This window comes from Odocoileus virginianus, chromosome 13 (assembly GCF_023699985.2).
Source record: "Odocoileus virginianus isolate 20LAN1187 ecotype Illinois chromosome 13, Ovbor_1.2, whole genome shotgun sequence".
NCBI lineage: Eukaryota > Metazoa > Chordata > Mammalia > Artiodactyla > Cervidae > Odocoileus > Odocoileus virginianus.
Genome location: NC_069686.1, coordinates 20,880,584 through 20,900,089, shown reverse-complemented (window position 1 = coordinate 20,900,089; position 19,506 = coordinate 20,880,584). Strand labels below are relative to the sequence as shown.

The window sequence follows — 19,506 nt, the reverse complement described above, 5'->3', positions numbered from 1 at the left end:
GGTTGCCATGCCCTCCTCCAAGGGATCTTCCTAACCCAGGGATCGAACCCAGGTCTCCTGCATTGCAGGCGGATTCTTTACCAGCTGAGCTACCAGGGAAGCCCCACATAAGATGCTTCCAAGAAGGAGAAATGAAAGTAACAGTGATTTTCAGGAGGACCATTTCAGAAGAAGCTAAATAAGGGGTTAAATAGTTTAAGAAGACAACAGGGGGAGATTTTAAATAAATACACAGAGGACTGGTTGACAATCTAAGTTCTGAATAAACCGGTTTATACACTGCATGCCCTCAGTCCCAGGGATATGCAATGGCTTTAAGAAATTAGTTTATTCTTCTGAATAGGTAATGCAAGCACATCATATAAAATTCTAAATGTGAAAAGAGAAATAGTAAAGCCCTTCCTCCTCTCCATGCCCATCCCCCAGTTCCTCAGTTCTTGCTGCCAAAGGAACCGAGGTAAACAACTCCTTGGAGTGCTGTTTTCTGAGATTCTATCTCCATAACCTGGCAGTGATTTATAGGAAATAACTATAATCGATGATTTATAACAGAGAAGTATAACCAAGATGAAAAGGGCAAATAAATCCTGGTTGTCACATTATTTACATAAACAAAAATGCCAAACTGTGATCTGAGGACGAAGTCAAGCCTCTGCTTGACATTCCAGAATGCATTTTAATTGAAATCTGTAAGACTGGTCCTAGATGAGCTTAGGAAAATGTAAATAATTCACATTAATATTAACACAGGTGAGCCACTGAAGATATAATGTAATTTAGACTAATCTGCATTTGTAAAATATCCTTCTTGTGCTTTTTGGGGGAAGCTGGGCCATGGAGCATGGCTGTAGGATGGCTTGATTGTTAATTAGTTGTCCATTAAGTTTTCATTTCCTAGGGCTTATTAGAGAAAAGCAAATTTATCTATTTGATTTCGTCTTTATTCCATTAACACCTGGAGATTTTAAATTAATACGTATGAAGCTTGGACACGCACAGTGAAAATTCAGCCCTAGTACAATGAATACAGGTCTGGTGTGTATTTATAAAATAACTTAGTTGTGACCATTTGGACTTCAATTTAAAAATTAGGAAATTTTTATGAAGTGGAAAGTGGTAAAAAAAAAAAACACCTTTTGTGTTATTGTTATTTTTATTTTTTTTAATTTGTGTTATTTTTAAAACCACCAGATAATGGATACAAACTAAAAGTTACTTTAGATGTAACAAATTAGGCTGACTATTAACAGTAACAATATACTTGTGTTCCCCCTCACACATACCCTTCCTCCACTCCTGCCCTAGTTTAAAACACTCATTAGTGCTTCTGAATTAGGAGATTTTTTTTTTCCCTTATCCTGAGGCTTTGAGCAGAGGTACTTTTTTTTTTTTTAATGTATGCACTAAGGCAAGGCTTTAGAAATGTTTCTTCCAGCTTTGGGGAGAAATGGAAATTAAGGAAACTAATCACTGCAGCAAACCACCAGAGACTAAAAATAAAAAGTCGTTTAGTCAGAATGAGATTGCTTATATAGTTCCTTTTGAGGGCGATTGGTGGAGGTGACGTCATGTCTTGTAAACACCGTCCCTGGCTCTAAAGTGCTTGGAATGACTGCAAATAGGATACCGGTCCTCTGTCAGCTCAAACAGGCCAAGGAGCACTCGGCTTCGTCCAGGACTCAGAAGCAGGCTTTGGCAAGGCGCGGGGAAGATGTGATCGACTGGGGGCCAGCCTCTCTGCCTGACTCTCGAACACCTGGAACCCTACAACCTGACCAAGCGCTGCTGCTCACTCAGTCATCAAAAATGGTTCAACAGCCCCCAGCCCAGATGCTGCCCCTTCACATTCTTCTTGCTGTGGATATGGTAAAAATTCCTTCGGATGTTCCTGGCAAACTTTGCAGAACTTGGCTCATTTTAGACTCGTTTTTTAAAATCTATTCTTAGCGTTAGGCCACCTTTTGATTAGATCCTTGGTTCCAAGTCTTCTTATCTCATATGTTTATATATTTTTAACCAACAAATCTCCAAGAAAGTTCTCTAAGTGGCCCCTTGGGATTCTTCTGAGTCCTTCTCAGTTTCCTGCTTGTCAAGGCCATTTTTAATCAGAGCAGCAGAGACTCCCAAGGGCATTTGGACTGTTTCCCATTTTAGAGTTCCTGCCCAGAGGTCATACTTATCTTGACTCTCAGTGTTTTGAACTGTTTCCTGAGAATTAAGGATACAGGCCTATCCAAAAGCAACATTCTCATCTTATGGATGAAGAGGAACTAGCTAATGGGGCCACTTTCTCAGAATTGAATTCAATTAAATGAAAACATTTATTTATTGAACATTTCCTTGCTCCACATACATTATATAAAGAGCTCAGCGAGTAGTGTGGGAGGCAGACCATTAAACTAATAATCTCCACACAATAGGATAAATGAATCAAAAAAAGGGCAAGCTATGGATAACAGTAGTACAAAGGCAAGAGTGAACTGTGTCTGGGGAAAATATCACCAGCTGGACTTTGTAGATAAATGAAAGCCCACTGCTGTTAAGTCACTTCAGTCATGCGATCCCATCCCTGTGCGACCCCATCCCTGAGATTCTCCAGGCAAGAACACTAAGGCAAATTAAATGTAGAAGGAATCTAGGTAGAAGGAACCAGCATTATACATCATGAAGATATGGACTAACAAGCCCTGCTGTCTTCATTTCACTTATTGGTTCTAACTTTTTTAAAAGGTTAAAATTAAAGTTAGCCTAATTGTTATCCTTTTTAAAAAGTGATATTTGTCTTGTTTGTTTTCAAAGCAGTCTGTTTGCTTTAAACATTAAAATTACATAGAAATGTAGGCCCTTGAAAGGAAGAGTCCTCCACAGTTCCTCTTTCAGAGCTATAATATTGTCTGCCTGGTGTATATGTGTCTGGATCTTTTTTTCTTACATAAGTAACAAACTAGACTCATACTTCTCTTGGAACCTGTTGTGTATTTTATACTCTGTCCTCATTGTTTGGCTCTTTCACGCCAATATCCGGGTTGAGTGGCAATGCAGCATAGTAATGAAACACAGAAGCACTGGAGTGAGATGAATTCCAGCTCTCTAACTCCTAGCTGTGTGACCTTAGGTAAGTCACCTAACCATCCTGTGCCTCAGTTTCCCTATATATATTATAAGGATCAAAATAATACAGACCTATCTCAAGTGATTGCTATGATGATTTTAAAAGTTAATGTTTATAAAACACTTAGTATAGCTTTACAAATATTAAATATTGACACATGGTAAGTCCTCTAAATGTGAGCCCATATTACCTTAAGGTATTTAACCAAGTCCCTATTGATACATGCTTGTGCCATTTCCAATTCTTAACATGCTTTGGCTACTAAAGAAATATCAAGGCAAGTTTTGAATTGCTCTTAACGTCTATTACACACTTCCCAGGTGGTGCTGAAGGAGGAAACAGACAGAACAGGCTCCATCATGAAAGCAGGACTCCATCTTGGGCCGGACTGTGGACTTTGAGCTATATACCCAGTATCTATGGAAGTGACATACCAACTGGAAAACCAGACCCCCCCAGAGTGAAGAGCCCCAGGGCTCATACCTAGACTCTCTGTCACCTAAAAGAACACCCTAATTATCTGTGTAACCGAATAGAATCATAAATTCTATTATGCTTATTGGGGTATGACCACAGGCCTGTTGATAATTGTCCACTGTTAACTACCTAGGCTTAAGGCATATGAATCACGGGTTAACTTTGATTGTTATCTTTCTTTTCCTTTGTTCAGACTAGTTTCAGGGAATTCAGGGAGGTGGGTTTGTGCCCATATACTTAGGGTGTATAAGATTGTCGCAAAAACTTGTTGGGATCCTTGGCTAAGAGGAGACTCTGCCTTGGGCCCGCCAGTGAAATAAACTGCACTCCACTATCTGCATTGTCCTTCTGAGTGAGTTTGTTTCCAGGAACGCGTGCTACAGCAGTGCTAGTGCTAAAGAACCTGCCTGCCAACGCTGGAGATGTAAGAGACATGGGTTTAATCCCTGGGCCAGGAAGATCCCCTGGAGTGGGGCATGGCAACCCACTCCAGTGTTCTTGCCTGGAGACTCCTGTGGACTGGACAGAGGAGCCTGGAAGGCTACAGTACATGAGGTCACAAAGAGGTGGACACGACTGAAGCAACTTAGCATGCAGGAGCCTCTATTACACTTGGGCTCCTTCTTACTGACAAGACACCCAACATCTGCTTATAGACACTTAACAAATGTGTCCTCATGTTGTTGGAGGCGAGCCTGCCTTGGAGACAGCACCAAATGGGGTGGGTGGAGTGCAGTGGAGTGGCTTCCAGATCAGTCCGCTGCAGATTTTCTTTCTGCAGACAGGTCATGCCAGGAAGGCGAATGCTGAACACAAACTGGGAAGGGAAGCAGGAAGACGAGGATCTGAATGATCGAACAGTAGGTCAGCTGAAGGCCCGTACTGGAAGGAAGCCAGAGAATGAGTGCAAGCCAAGAACATATGACCAGAGACAAGCCTGAAGAGAACAAATTTTAAATTTGTGGGTGCCTTGGGCACCCACTTGTTTAGAAAAAGATATATAGAATACCTTCTTTGAGATGCTTCACTATATAGAATTCTCATCAACCTGTAGATACAAGCGAGGTGATGTTAATACCAATTCCAAAACTATGAGGCTCTTCACCTTCTTGGTCACATAGGAACTCAATTTCCTCTTCCCCGTCTCCCTGGGCCATTTCTGGGAGTCAGGGGTTGTGGATTCTCATCAGCTCAAGGACAAACTTGATCAAGTTGGTCTCCTCTGGCCTCCTTGCCAAGGTGCCTCACCAGCCACAGCCTCTGGGGCTGCCGCCACCTTGGAGAACCTGCTCTGCGAACTCTGAGAACTTCCTCCCCACCCCATCCACTCTCTGCAGGGGAGGGGTGTGTATGTACTTTGCGGAATATGTATAGGGTGGGGTGTGGGGTCAGAAAGGAGAACCACCCCATTTCCAAATCAGTGTCTAAAGTCTGTCATGATCTCAATTCCCCTTATTTCTCTTCCTGACCTCAACCTCTGCTGAAGTCCCAAACAGGTCCCCTGCGGTTGAACTGAAGAAAAGGAAAGGTTGACATATTTCAATCCTCCCTCTCAGAGTCCTATCCACTGTATCTCTCTAGTCACCGAAGAACAAATATTGACTGAACATTGTAGTGTATTGAATGTGAAATGCAGCTCTTTGCCCGTTTCTGGGTCTGTGAGCCACTCGGCTCCTCCCACTGAGGACTGGAATCTTCCCCACCCTCTTGAATTGGGGCTGGCCTGTGACTGGCCTCGCTCAGCTGAATGGAGCCGAAGTGACGGTGTGTCCGTTCCAAGCCTGCACCTTGAGAGGCCTGAGCACTTCCACTCACTCTTGGCTCCTCAACACACCCTAGGACAGTCTGGCTTAGGTTTCAGGCTGAGAAAAACTCGCCTCAGCTCCCAGCCAGTCACCCGCCCAGCAGAGCCCAAAAGAACTGCCCTGCCAAGATCAGCAGATGTTTGGAGATGATCTGCTTTTGCATGAGTGGGTCCAAGGAGAACCAAAGAACCACTCAACTAAACCGCACATCTGTGGACTAAATAAAGTCATTTGAAACCACTGGATCTTCCGTTTATTGTTGTTCAGTCGCTCAGTCGTGTCTGACTCTTTGCGACCCCATGGACTGCAGCATTCCAGGCTTCCCTGTCCTTCACCATCTCCCGGAGCTTGATCAAACTCACGTCCATTGAGTCAGTGATGCCATCCAACCATCTCATCCTCTGTTGTCCCCTTCTCCTCCTGCCTTCAATCTTTCCCAGCATCCAGTTCTTTTCCAATGAGTTGGCTTTCGAATCAGGTGATCAAAGTATTGGAGTTTCAGCTTTAGCATCAGTCCTTCCAATGAATATTCAGGGCTGATTTCCTTTAGGATTGACTGGTTTGATCTCCTTGCAGTCTGAGGGACTCTCAAGAGTCTTCTCCAGCACCACAGTTCAAAAGCATTAATTCTTTGGCACTCAGCCTTCTTTATGGTTCAACTCACACATCCATACATGATTACTGGAAAAAACGTAGCTTCAACTATACAAACATTTGTTGTTAGAGTAATGTCTCTGCTTTTTAATATGCTGTCTAGTTTTGTCATAGCTTTCTTCCAAGGAATAAGCGTCTTTTAATTTCATGGCTATAGTCACCATCTGCAATGATTTTGGAGCCCAAGAAAATAAAGTCTGTCAGTTTTTCCATCGTTTCCCCATCTGTTTTCCATGAAGTGATGGGAGCAGATGCCATGATCTTAGTTGGTTTTGTTTTTTATTTAGAGTTTCTTTTTTTTTCTTTTTTATTAATATATTAAATTGGAGGCTAATTACTTTACGATACTGTGGTGGGTTTTGCCATACAACGGCATGAATGAGCCACAGGTGTACATGTGTCCCACCATCCTGAACCCCCCTCCTACTTCCCTCCCCACCCTATTCCTCTAGGTTGTACCAGAGCACCAGCTTGGATGCCTTGCTTCATGCACATGATCTTAGTTTTTACACAGCGTTATTGTGACTAGGGGCTTCCCTGGGGGCTCAGACGGTAAAGCATCTACCTACAATGCAAGAGACCTGGGTTCAATCCCTGGGTAAGGAAGACCTTCTGGAGAAAGAAATGGCAGTCCACTCCAACTGCCATTTGTAGTGGGAAATTCGGTGGACAGAGGAGCCTGGCAGGCCCCAGTCCATTGGGTTGCAAAGAGTCAGACACGACTAAGCAACTAACACACACACATTGTGACAAGAGGTAAATACAGCCCTCTTCCAACATCCAAAATCAAAGTTTTGTTGCAGATTCAAACACCCTCTGAAAAACTTAACAAATAGCCAAACTGTAATTCTCCATATAAATTCAGTCAGGACACCCAGCTTCCTTTACAAGAAATAGCCTGTGGTAGGGAGACTATAGTAAGATGGAGATATTTTAATTTCCCCAGGAGGTCTAAGGGAAAACTAGTTAGCTTGCTGGAAGGAGACACACATGAGAAGTATGGGTGTGGGAATGTCCTCCCAACCTCCCAGCGGGCCACAGAGACCACAGTAGCTTGGGGTGGACAGTATTTCTTGTGCGGATTGGTAAGGGAGGCCAATCTTCCCATGCTGAGCTGAGTTAGGCCTGAACTGAGACAAGTGCAGCAGGAACTGGGGGAAGACCCGGAGCTGCCCCAGGCTCTGGATCCGAGGCATAAGCCAAGCCCGTTTGCTCTCTCTGAGGGCAAGGAAGCCCTCCAGTGGGGATCTGAGTAACACGTTATTAACCTCAGTTTACAGTCTGTCTTAAGCCTCTCTCTGTATGACGGGTGCCTTATCGAATTCTAGCCCTGGATAGCTAGGACTCCATGTTGTAGCCTCCAGGGATAACCTTCCTTGGCAGAAACGCAGGGTAGAACGCTGTTAAGTGTGTGGATGGAGGTGCCTAAGGCCCCCTTCTCTCTACTCAGATTACAGAGCAGTCCCCAGTCATTTTGTTATCAGAGACCAAGTTCATGGAAGACACTTTTTCCACGAACCAGGGGTGGGAAGGAATGGTTTGGGGATAATTCAAATATACTAGATTTATTGCACTGTATTTATCTCTTATCACACCGTGTGTCACTCTATTTCTATTCTAATGCTGCCGCCGATCTGACAGAAGGTACTGGTCCATGTCCCAGAGGTTAGGGGCCCCTGGGTTGCAGGGAAGGTCTTCCGCCTTTTCTGTCTCTGCCTCTGCACGTGTTATTTCTGCTATGCTGTGCTTAGCTGTTCAGTCATGTCCAATTCTTTGTGAACCCATGGAGCCCATCAGCCTCCTCAAAAAAGTCCACGGGGATTCTCCAAGCAAGAATACTGGAGTGGGTTGCCATGCCCTCCTCCTGGGATCTTCCCTTCGGGTCCCCCTTCAATATCTTCCCAACCCAGGGATCGAACACAGGTCTCCCACATTGCAGGTGGGTTTTTTACATTCTCAGCCACCAGGGAAGCCCAAGGATACTGTGTATAACGTTTGCATACCATGGGCAGATAAGTGGAGTCTGAGTTATGTGGGCAGCTCTGAAGTGTTCCATTGGGCTGTATGCATGGGACTCCTTCCAGGCTGTGGACCTGCATTTACCCGTCCACCAGTCAGAGCAAAGCTACCCACAGACTGGCTGTTACAGGCCATTAGCTGGAAATCTCAGGATTGACCTCAGGCCACAGGTGCAGAGAAAACAATTTTAAAAATTAGTTGCTAATGGCCGATTTCTGGTTTGGTTTATCCTCTTGAGTGATTAAAAAAGAAAAAAAAAGGGGTGAACATAGAAAAATCCTTCTTAACTTGATAGCTTAGCCTCTTGGTTCTCTTGGGGCAGTAGTGAGGGGGTTGAGTCAGGCACTTGAGGTGGTTACTACATGCCTGCTCCCTCATAAGCTTTTCTGGACATTTTCCACTACAGTCATGGTTATATAGCATGCGTGGGTGTGTGCTAAGTTGCTTCAGTCTTGTCTGACCCTTCGCAACCCTCTGGACTGTAGCCCACCAGGCTCCTCTGTTCATAGAATTCTCCAGGCAAGAATACTGGAGTGGGTTGCCATGCCCTCCTCCTCCTCCAGGGGATCTTCCGACCCAGAGATTGAACCTGAGTCTCTTACATCTCCCGCATTGGCAGGCAGGCTCTTTACCACTAGCGCCACCTGGGAAGCCCTGGTTATATAGGGATGGTCTTACTTGTTTGATACCTTGGCCTTGGGTGGTTTGGGGCAGGGGGATATTGACTTGATGTGTGAGAGGTAGGTAAGGGAGGTGATTGCGGGTCTGGCTCTGGATTGGTTGTATTCCATGTCAAAACCATGCTTACAAGTTGGTTGTTTGCTGTCTGTCTCAAGGAATTAGCTAATCCTGGAAGGGACAATCCTTCCGGGTCAACCCCAAAGGCCCCAGTGTGTCAAAGCATCCGAAAACAGATAATAAAAAAACATAGTGAATACAGCAAGCTTAGAGAATCTCTCTACTAACAGCCCTGAGTGACTGAATCACCAGGAACACTTTTTAATCTCTGGGCTGTCTTTCAAGGCCATGCAGTTCACGACTCAGTATTCTGACCCCTAACTATTTACAGAAATCATTCTCACCATCTCACTCCAGCGCTCTTGACCCGGAGCCATTCTTTGCTTTTTCAGAAAGCAAATGGGATTAAAGTCCAGGGCTGGGACTTCCTTCTTGGAGTGTTTGACAAGGACTGACGTACTCTAGGCCCTTTGAATCCCGGAAGTCCAGGACACACCCAGCCTTGGGTGCAGCATCCTGAATGCCGGAGAGAAGGTAAAAGGACTGAAGCAAACAGCATTTCACCATGAGGGACCCACTGACAGACTGTTCGGTGAGTAGCTGTGTGTGGTTTGCATGCCTGCGTGTGAGAGGCAGCTGAGGGGTAGATTTATATACTAATGGATTTGAACTTAAGAAATTTGAGACGCTCAGAAGCCAAACATGTTTGGATATTGGCACTGGAACAAAAGTCTGTGGTTGTTCTTTGGTTTAATTTAAAACAGAGCTCTTTCTAGCAAATGACAGGGCAGGTAATTGTCATATTTTATTTTCCTATTCTTGGAAGAACTTTGAGAGGGTATAACATTATATTTACATGCAGATGGTGGTTGTTCGGAAAACATACCAGCGGTGCCAATATAGGACATAGCATGGACACACAAACGTGCAGAATATCTTCAGCCAGTTTGGGGCCCTGGGAATTAAGTCGGGTGCAAGGGTTTTGCGTATTTTCCCCTTTCATTTAGAGTCCAGAACTGCAAGTTCCGAAGGAGGAAGTACAGGCTGCACTCTGTCCAGCCTGCGGTAGTCCTTGGACATGTTTACTGACTTGTATGTTACAATCCTGGGAGCATTAATAAAAACAGAAAGTTGGTCAAAAGTGCAGAGACATTGTGAGGTCGTTAGCCACAAGAGCAGAGATGTAATTTAGGAAATGAGAGGCAATTAAAACAAAGGGTTGGGGGGGAGGAAATAAAGCAATCAAGGATTGTCATTGTGTTGTCCCAAGAAATGACGCCAAAAAGCTAAAATTGGTGACATCAGAAGCAAGGGACTGCATTCATCCTTCAAGTATTTTATTTAAAAACAAAAAAAGGTGGAGAAGCAGATCAACAGGGGCTGTAATAAAACCCTAAAGAAAAAGATCAACAGAGAATTATTGATTTCATTTGTGTTTATTCAATGGATGTGGAAAGTATAGGCTTAGTGAAGATGAAACTGTAACTGTCATCCCACCAAATGAGTCAGGAATCAGACGTGCTAAATGAAATAAAGTCACAGCGGCTAGTAATAGTAATAATGAGAACATAGTAACAGGCTCTGCCTACTTTTACTTTTTAAAATATAATAGTAATGTGTGTATTACTGTTGTATGTTACTATTGTTTTTACAAATAGTAATATGTGTATTACTATTTGTAAAAAAAAAAAAAAATCCAACAATATGGTTGCATTCAGATTTTAAGAGTGAAACCTCTTCCCTTAGATTTCCTCCAGCAATCTTTTCACTTTTTGGTAAGCACAGATGACTTTTCAAAAAGTCTTTTATCATTTATGTATTTGTTATTTGCTTATTTTTCACTCGTTGCATTTGCTCCCTTACTAAAATGTTAACTCCTCTCCTTTCTCCCCTTTGATACTTTGGTGATGTTTTTGCATGGGGTGGGTGAATGGATGGGGGGATGCAATAAGTGGAGGCAAAAACTTGGCATTGATGATCACTAAAGGAGAAAGTCAGGAATATGAGAAGAGTGAGATAGTGGAGAGGAAAGCCAGGATAAGTTAAAAAAAAAACTAAAAGCCTAACATTCCTTTCCAAGGCTGACTCTAGATCCAGAACTAGGAGAAACGTTTCCTTTGAGCAGCTCCCGGGACGACTCATCACCATATTTCTATGTCAGCTTAATTCTCCCTCCCTGACAAGCTCAGGTCCTTTTCCCTACACTGGACCATTGCCCCAAGGACTCTTGTCCTTGTCTGCAAACTTGAAGGTTGTCTCTGTAGGCCCAGTGCCACCAATCATAGTCTGGGAGTCGAGAGTGGGAGGATATTCCTTCACCCAGGGTTTCTGACTCCTCTAGAGTCAAGGAATCTTTATTTATTTGTAACTGTTTCATCTCCATCAAGCATGGGAGTTGATTTCCTGGTGCAGTCCTGGCTTGTGCTTGGGGAACAATGCTGTGTGAAGATGAGCCTGCAATTTGGGAACAGAATAAAACAATAGAGTGGACTGCAAAAGATTGCTTTGTGAAACAGAGAGTTTCGTGGAGAAACCAAAATGAGTCCAAAGTTTTAACCACCTGTAAAATATCCCATTTCATGTATCCCTGAGGTTGCACAGGGCACAATTAATTCATAAAGCCTTCCTGAGTCCCCTTTGCTGTTCATCTGAAACTATCACAACATTGTTAATCAGCTATACCCCAAAACAAAATAAAAAGTTTAAGTAATAGTTAAGAGGTTAGTTATATAAAATATTATACTATCTTGAACTTGGCGAAAGAGTAGATGCTGATTAAGGCATTGTGTTGTACCAATATTCCTACATTAAAAAGAACTCATAAAGGTGTAGCTTAGCTACAGTTCTGAACTTGGTCTACCCCAGTAGATCCATATATGGAAATCAGTGGGTTGAGTGACCTTCAATGGGAAAAAACATGACCTCTTTATTTGTGTTAGTTTCTAACTGTAACTAAGAATTTCCCCCCAATTTTGAATGTAAGTAGCAAACCCTAATACAACAGCAGTGTCTGTGACCTTGCGACTAATGAAAATCACTTATATTTTTATATAGCATTAGAGTTGGTTACAGGTATCTAGAAATACCATTTACACACACTCAGTGTAACTTAAAAATTTGAGTAGTTTTGAAGACCTGTTATTTAGTATGTTAATTAAAGAGCACACAAAATATCCTGATTTTAAGTTACATTTTATAAAACATATATCAATATAGTTTTCCTTATAATCCTGTTATTTTTATGAGTTTGAAAATATTTTTATGAGTAAAATAGGTTTCACTACTCTGCAAAAAAAATTTATAAACTTCTTTTAGGTCATGCTCCAGTGAACAAAATAGGCTGATAGCTGGGCCATTCTACCTCACAGATCCGGGTTAGTGTCTATACTCAAATTATCAGTTACTACGGCAGCACACACATTGCTTGCGTGGTGTGTAGGGCTTTTACCTAATCTTGAGACTGTCAGAATTTACTTGAAGGAGATTTTTTTAAAGTCCTGTTTTTGAAAAAGGAAAGAATTGGCTCTGGGCCTTGATGCTTTAATGCCTGTGAGCTTAGCTTCTAAACCGAAAAATATGCCAAGGGAAATCATTTTCAAATCCATGTGTAAAGAAACAGACTGGATCAAATTATCTTCAAATGAATAATCTAATCATTAAAAAAAAAATAACACCTTCCTAAGAAACAATGCTGAAGAAATCAAGCGCAAATAATAAGCTATAGCCAAGGTTTTGCTCTTACTCACTCCTTCACTATCCAGGAAGGGACTGTCAAAACAGGCTTTCTTGGGTCCACATAGTCAGCCTCTTGGGGCCACACAGTCAGCTGTTGAAACAGTTCTGTGGGCTCAGATGCCAACTTGAGCTTCCCATTTCAGTGGTCCAGCCTGGGCTGTGGGATGTTGACTCACACTATGTTACCTGGCACGAATACAGAGGATGACAGGGAGATGGTCCATGGCTCCTGCGGGATTCTGGGACACTATAGAGATAAGGAGGCAGCTTGAATCTGGGGTGGTTGTCCTTGCCCCACACCATCAAGGAGACATATGATGTGCCATTTCACATTTTGTGGGCCTCTGTTTCCTCATCTGTAAAGTAATAAGAGGAAAGGATGAAGTAGATTATGTTCTTTAATGTTCTGTATGTTACAATCTATGACAGCCTGCCAGGGAGATTCCAAATATTACCCAGATGCCTGATAAATACAAGAAATCCCCTAGTTTAGAGGATATTACATCACATGAAATCAGCAGCACATGAAATCAAAGCCAAGGTCAAGAGATTTCATCCTCCCAAAGCAGAGTGCCTGGCATATGAAAGGCATTGAATGAAAGCTTATTTAATTAAATTTAAGGTTTGTTTAACACTATGTGGATCACCTAGTGATCCCTCCCCCACCAAAAAAAAAAACCCAGAAATTTTCATACTGGCACTTAGAATAAAGTGAATTTTTCTAGAATAGCTGAATTTCACCTTCTTAATCATTCAAAACATGGAAAGTTAGAAGGAACAGCTAGGCCAAGGTGGATATAGAGCATTTTCATTTTCATTTTTCATCTGTCTAATCATTTCATGTGCCATTTGCCTAGATTACTAAGTTTTTTTGTAATGATAATATTTATCCAACAGAATTTGCTTACAAGCACTGGGCAGAAACACTTTCTTACTGTCAGAATGGGAAATGTCTGTGTACATCAGCAGTTTACCTAAAGGGATTTTTAGGGTCTCAGAAAGATCCCACTTATTTCTCTACCAGTCTGCAATCCCTTTATCAGGAAAAAATCTTTTTTCCCAGTAATTAATGACCCCAGGGAAAAGCAGCCTGTTAGTGCAATAAATTCATAGGGAGATGTAAGATCAACAGTAGGTTCTTTCTTGGAATGAATATTTGGTAAGGGGTGGGATATTCAAAAGCTCAGTTGGTGGGAAAAGAACATGAAAAAATGATCTTCCACATTACTCTGAGTAGAGCAAACTCTTCTGCGCCCGTTGATGGCATTGAGGAGCCATCTGCACTGCTCATAATACTGAAAGGTAATGCCACTCTGAATTCACTTAGCGTGGTTATCTGCATGTGTGCATGCTATGCTGCTTCATTCTTGTCTGGCTCTTTGTGACCCTGTGGACTGTAGGCTGCCAGGCTCCTCTGTCCGTGGGCTTCTCCAGGCAGGAATACTGGAGTGGCTTGCCATGCCTGCCTCCTAGTGTGATATACTGACTGTGCTGTGCTGTGCTTAGTCGCTCAGTCTTGTCCGACTCTTTGTGACCCCACGTACTATAGCCTGCCACGTTCCTCTGTCCATGGGATGCTCAAGGCAAGAATACTGGAGTGGGTTGCCACGCCCTCCTCCAGGGGAGTCTCCCCCACTCAGGGATTGAACTCAGGTCTCCCACATTGCAGGTGAATTCTTTACCAGCTGAGCTACCAGGGAAGCATGATTATGCTGACTACCTGTTTATAAAATATATTTATTTCTGATGGATTCTCTAATTGGTTTGCTCCCCTAACATTTCTAATCACAGTTCTGTCCCTAATTAATGAAGCTTTCTTTTGCTGTTTGGGCCTTAATTATAAAATAAGAGGATTGGACTTTAGTAGTTTCTGAACTGTGGTCCATGGAATCCCTTCAGAGACCCCTCTGGTGGGTGAGACAGGGTGGGAAGGAGAGATGGGAGAGGAGAGGGAAAGCCAAAGCCAAGGTCAAGAGATTTCATCTCCCAAAGCAGAGAAGGTGCCAAGATTTTCTGCTTACATATGCACCCCACCCCCTACACTCACACACACACGCACACGCACACACACACAGAGCCATGCTGGATGAGATTGTCTCTGGGGTCTGCTTTGATGTTTACACAAGTCTGCTTTCCACAGCTTTTATCTTCAAGTCTAGATATCTAGATATCTAGATATCTTCGAGAATATATAGTACAAGATGAAAAGTACAGAATCAATGATTCTAAAGACGTGGTTATGCTGAAATAATGAAGGTATTCTTAGCAACTTTTTATTTGTTGATGTCATCTTTATCTCAGTCTGTTTATCTCAGTTTGTTGGGGAGTGTCCACTACATTGTATGTAGAGTTAAAGATTCTCCCCATTGCTGTAGCAAGCAGAACATCCCATTTTTATTTGATCATTGAGTTAACAACAATGTAATGTATTGAAGCATTTCCTGACTTGTGTGTATCTGCACACTGGTTTGGGGGATGGGTTACAGGTAGGGTATAGCTGGGGGGTTGAGCTCAGTGGCCAGTTGCCTCTGCCTTAAACAACTTTGTCCATTTATCACATTGTTCCAGGACAGATAACATTTTCTACAGATACCACGATGTGAAAAAAGGAAGTACTAGCTTACTAAATGACAGGAAATCTTCCAAAATCTAAAACCGGGACTCCCAGGGGCAATTGAAGCCATAAGATATGATTGATTTGAGCAGACTCTTATTTAAAATAGATAATTATGAATGCCTTTGAGAAAGGCAGGCGGTCTCCATACTGCCAGACCTCACCCACTCTACACTAAAAGCAGTTGAGTTTTGAATCATTGGTTTATAAACTTTCAGGGTTGTCTGACTTCCTAGAACTAGTCTTCTGGAGATAATTTTTTAAAATTAGTTAATTTATTTTAATTGGAAATAATTACTTTACAATATTATGATGGTTTTTGCCATACATCAACATGAATCGGCCCCAGGTATACATGTGTCCCCCCCATCTTAAACCCCCCTCTCCCCCTCCCTCCCCACCCTATCTCTCTGGGTTGTCCCTGAGCGCAGGCTTTTGGGACTTATGTCCCAAGCAGGATACAGCCCTGCTTCATGATTCAAACTTGCACTGATCATCTATTTTACATATGGTAATGTACATGTTTCAATGCTGTTCTCTGGAGATAGTATTTTTTAAATGTGTCTTGGAGAGTTTTGATGCCTTGATAAGTTCAGGAAATGCAGTAGTCCCAGGACAGGGAAAAATTCTCAACTGGTTCTGCTCATTCCCACTTCCACTAGGGACAAGGTTTCTCCTCCTGACCCCATCCTCCCACATGGTGTCTGAGGCACCTGATTCTTTCCCCAGGACTTCGGTTGCAAATCGTCTCTTCTGGTGATGGTGGGCTGCGGGGGTCCATGCCCTCAGACAGCTCATCACAGAGACCCTTCCCTCTACTCCTAGTTTTCCAGGCGGGAGTTTCTTCTCCTCCCTTCTGCTCTGAAGGCTCCAGATCCTTCCATCTGGCTCTCTGCTTTGTCTCCTCCTTGTTGTTGTTGTTCTGCCACTGAGCCCTGTCCGACTCTTTGCGACCTGCTGGGCTGTAGCACATCATCCCTGCTCTCCACTATCTCCTGGAGTTGGCTCAAATTCATGTCCGTTGAGTCAGTGACGCCGTCTAACCATCTCATCTTCTGCCACTGCCTTCTCCTTTTGCCTTCAGTCTTTCCCAGCATTAGGGTCTTGAGTCAGCTCTTTGCATCAGATGGCCAAAGTATTGGACCTTATAGTGTTTAGGAGCAGAAAAACTCACTTTGCAAGCAGGCGTCCAAATCTTTCTCCACTGCACATGGCCCCCTGATGTTTTTGTTGAGTCTTTATTTCTGCTTTGGTGTAAGCTAGAGAGAGAAACAGGATGGTATTTCAAAAGATGCTGCTTAATACTGTGTAATACTGTGAGATATTTCTAAATAAACAAGAATGCTACAGGACCTATAAAAAAAATCATAAAATTTTATTGAACATGAAATAAGATTTGAACTAATGAAAAGACTTACTGTGCCCTTGGATGGGAAGTCTAAATACCATAAAAAACTTAATTTCCTCAAATTGAGATATATAGATGTAATGCAATTCCAATTAAGATCTCAGTGGGGATTTTTAAAAATTGTAGTTAGATAAATGTTCATAGGGAAGAATAAATGCACCAGAATAGTCAAAGAAATTATGAAAGGGAAAAAAAAATGTTGCTTAAAAAGAGCAGAAACAGGGAGTTCTCTGGTGGTCTAGTGGTTAGGATTCTAGGCTTTCATTGTGTAGCCTGGGTTCAAGCTCTGGTCAGGAAACTGAGATCCCACAGGCAGCTCGTTTTGGTCAAAAAAAAGAAAGAAAGAAAGAAAGAAAATATTACAATATTGCAATGGTGAAAAAAGAGCAGAAACGTGTTATCTCTGTTAACTTAGGTAGCAAGAATATAAAGGGATATCATAATTAGTGTATGTATTATTGTTATTTTTGAAACATAGTAATGTTTCATAATTTAAAACAAGAAGTCTGGTGCTCTGTGATGACCTGGAGGGATGGGATTGGGGGAGGCAAGGGAGGGAGGAGATACATGTATAATTATGGCTAATTCACATTGCTGTATGCCAGAAACCAACACAACATTGTAAAAACAAACAAAAAATAGATAAATCACTTGTAGATGTTAAAAAAAAAACCCTCTGATTTAGAACGATATTTAGCTATATTTTTTAGAAATGCAAAATAAGCGTGACTTTGAAAAAGAAAGCCTATCGTTACAGTCCTCCCATACACAAAATATGTCCCTAAGTAGAGAGTTAGGGCTCAGGTAGAGGCCCCCAAGATCCAGGCTCTCTCTCTTTCTGACCTAAAATCTTCGCATGTGGCATCCACCCTCAAGATCACCTTATGGCACAGCTGTCATTTTAATTCCCAGTTTCAGGAAAGAGGAGGAAGGAATTTTCACTGAAACCCAACATGAACTTTCACCCATCCCCCTTTGGGACGCATTTAATTGCATGGTTACACCTATGGGTGAGAGAGGCTGAGAAATGACTTTATTCCAAGGGCATGTGCCTGCTTACCATTTTCCTGTTTTATTTTCACGACACCTACTTACGTTTTATTGGATGTTATTCAGTGTTACGGGAAGGAAATAAAAGGCTTAAGGGAGAATTTAGTGAAAATGTTTGGGTCACAAAAGCTAAGCAATTTTAAAGTGTTTACCAAACTCTCCCATTGTACTTGGAAAGGGAAGAAGAGGCCTGAGAGTATCATGTCATTCATAGATAACAATTTACATTTATGAAAATAAAAATGAGAAATCTTGGTTGCCAGACTGTGCTTTTACTCTCATGCCTCAGAGGAGAATCATTTCTCTTTTTCTTTGCAAACTTTAAACTTTATTTTGTATTGAGGTGTAACCAATTGGCTTCACAGGTGGCTCAGTGTTAAAGAATCCACCTGCCAATGCAGGAGACACGGGAGATGTGGGTTTGATCCCTGGGTCAGGAAGAACCCCTGGAGAAGGGAATGGCTATATGCTCCAGTCTTCTTGCCTGGAAAATCCCATGGACAGAGGAGCCTGGAGGGCTACAGTCCATAGGGTTGCAAAGAGTCGGACAAAACTGAGCACATATAGCCTATCAATGTTGTTGTGGTTTCAGGTGAACGGCAAGGGGACTCAGCCATACATATACCTGCATCCATTCCCTCCCAAAACCCTCTCCCATCCAGGCTGGCATATAACATTGAGTAGAGTTCCACGTGCTATACAATAGTTCCTTGTTGGTTATCCATTTTGAAAACAGCAGTGACCTTCCCAAACTCCCTAACTATCCCCTCCCCTGAGCAACCATAAATTCATTTTTGAAGTCTGTGAGTCTCTTTCTGCTTTGTAAGTAAGTTCATGTAAGAGAGTCATTTCTTCATAATGAAGTCTACACCCAAGTGTGTTTTGCTTGCTTGGACAGTAGTTTAAAATTTTGTGAATCGTTTGCTGCAATTTAAAAAACAGATTATTTTTCAGATCCCAATTCTCATTTCAGCTATTTTGGACAAGAAAGCTGGTCTGTGATCCAGAGTTGTTGTGGCAGCTATCCCTCCAGCTCACTGTCCCCAGCCTTCTCCTCCGTTATGCAGGTGTCTGACAGTGCTGTAAACCCGTGATTTTGCAAACCTTGCTTTAGGAGTCAACAATGTCCTTCGAAAGAGCTTTGCACTCTGACCCTAGTCCTTGTGTTCTGGGCGTTTCAGTGAAGCTGTTTTTTCCTATTGTGCATCTACCAGATCCTGTGGTGGCTTTCTGTGTTAAATTCAGGGGAAAGTTAAACTACTGCATGAAGATCAAAGGATTTGGTATCTATAAGATTATGTTTCTACATCCTAGGTGATGGTTGGTTCCACTCCTGAATGTAGGGGCCTGTTTTGGTCCTTTCTCTTGGTTTTTCTTCCTCTGTGCCCTATGTCCTATTTGCCAGTCTACCAGCCCCTTACTCCAGGTACTGGTCGACAGCTGAGAAGTTGTCTTGCCCTGAAGATTCCTGTATGGAAACATGGTTGCCCCACAGTAGGTTTTTAGGAAGTCTGAGCTTCCTGCCCTTTCTCTTTCTCAGCAGGTTGACCAGCAGCATGCCCATGACATCTGAGGTCAGGAAGGGGCTGGCTCATTGTATCAGCAAAGAGTCACTGCATGACACTCAGTCTACACAGAATTTGCATCCTCCTGGGTGCAATCTCATTTTGAAAAATGAAATGGGCCATCCCATCTCCCAGATGGAAACACTAAGAGATGTGTTTGGACTTGATCACCTTTCTCACCCACTCTGTGTCAGGAAAGCAGCAGAATCAACTGACACCCTCTCCCTCTAGGCAATCGTCATCTATGTCTATCCTCAGCAATACAATGTTCAGAAGAACATTGTGGAGTTTTGAGCCATATGACAAAAAATCTTTCGATTGGAATATTT

The 19,506-nt window shown here is 42.5% G+C and overlaps 1 protein-coding gene across 6 annotated transcripts in view; it reads left to right on the top strand.

Annotated features, from left to right (window-relative positions):
• Positions 1–9,039: 9,039 nt before the first annotated feature.
• Positions 9,040–19,506, top strand: part of NOSTRIN (nitric oxide synthase trafficking) — a 62,015-nt gene continuing 51,548 nt past the window's right edge. For 2 of the 6 annotated variants that reach the window (XM_070476088.1, XM_070476084.1), the window contains exon 1: positions 9,043–9,397. In XM_070476088.1, the coding sequence (XP_070332189.1) occupies positions 9,371–9,397 (27 nt within the window). In that variant the 5' untranslated portion in view covers positions 9,043–9,370. Of the gene's footprint in view, positions 9,398–19,506 lie in introns of all 6 variants that reach the window. The other 4 variants (XM_070476085.1, XM_070476087.1, XM_070476089.1 and 1 more) reach the window with 4 other exon arrangements.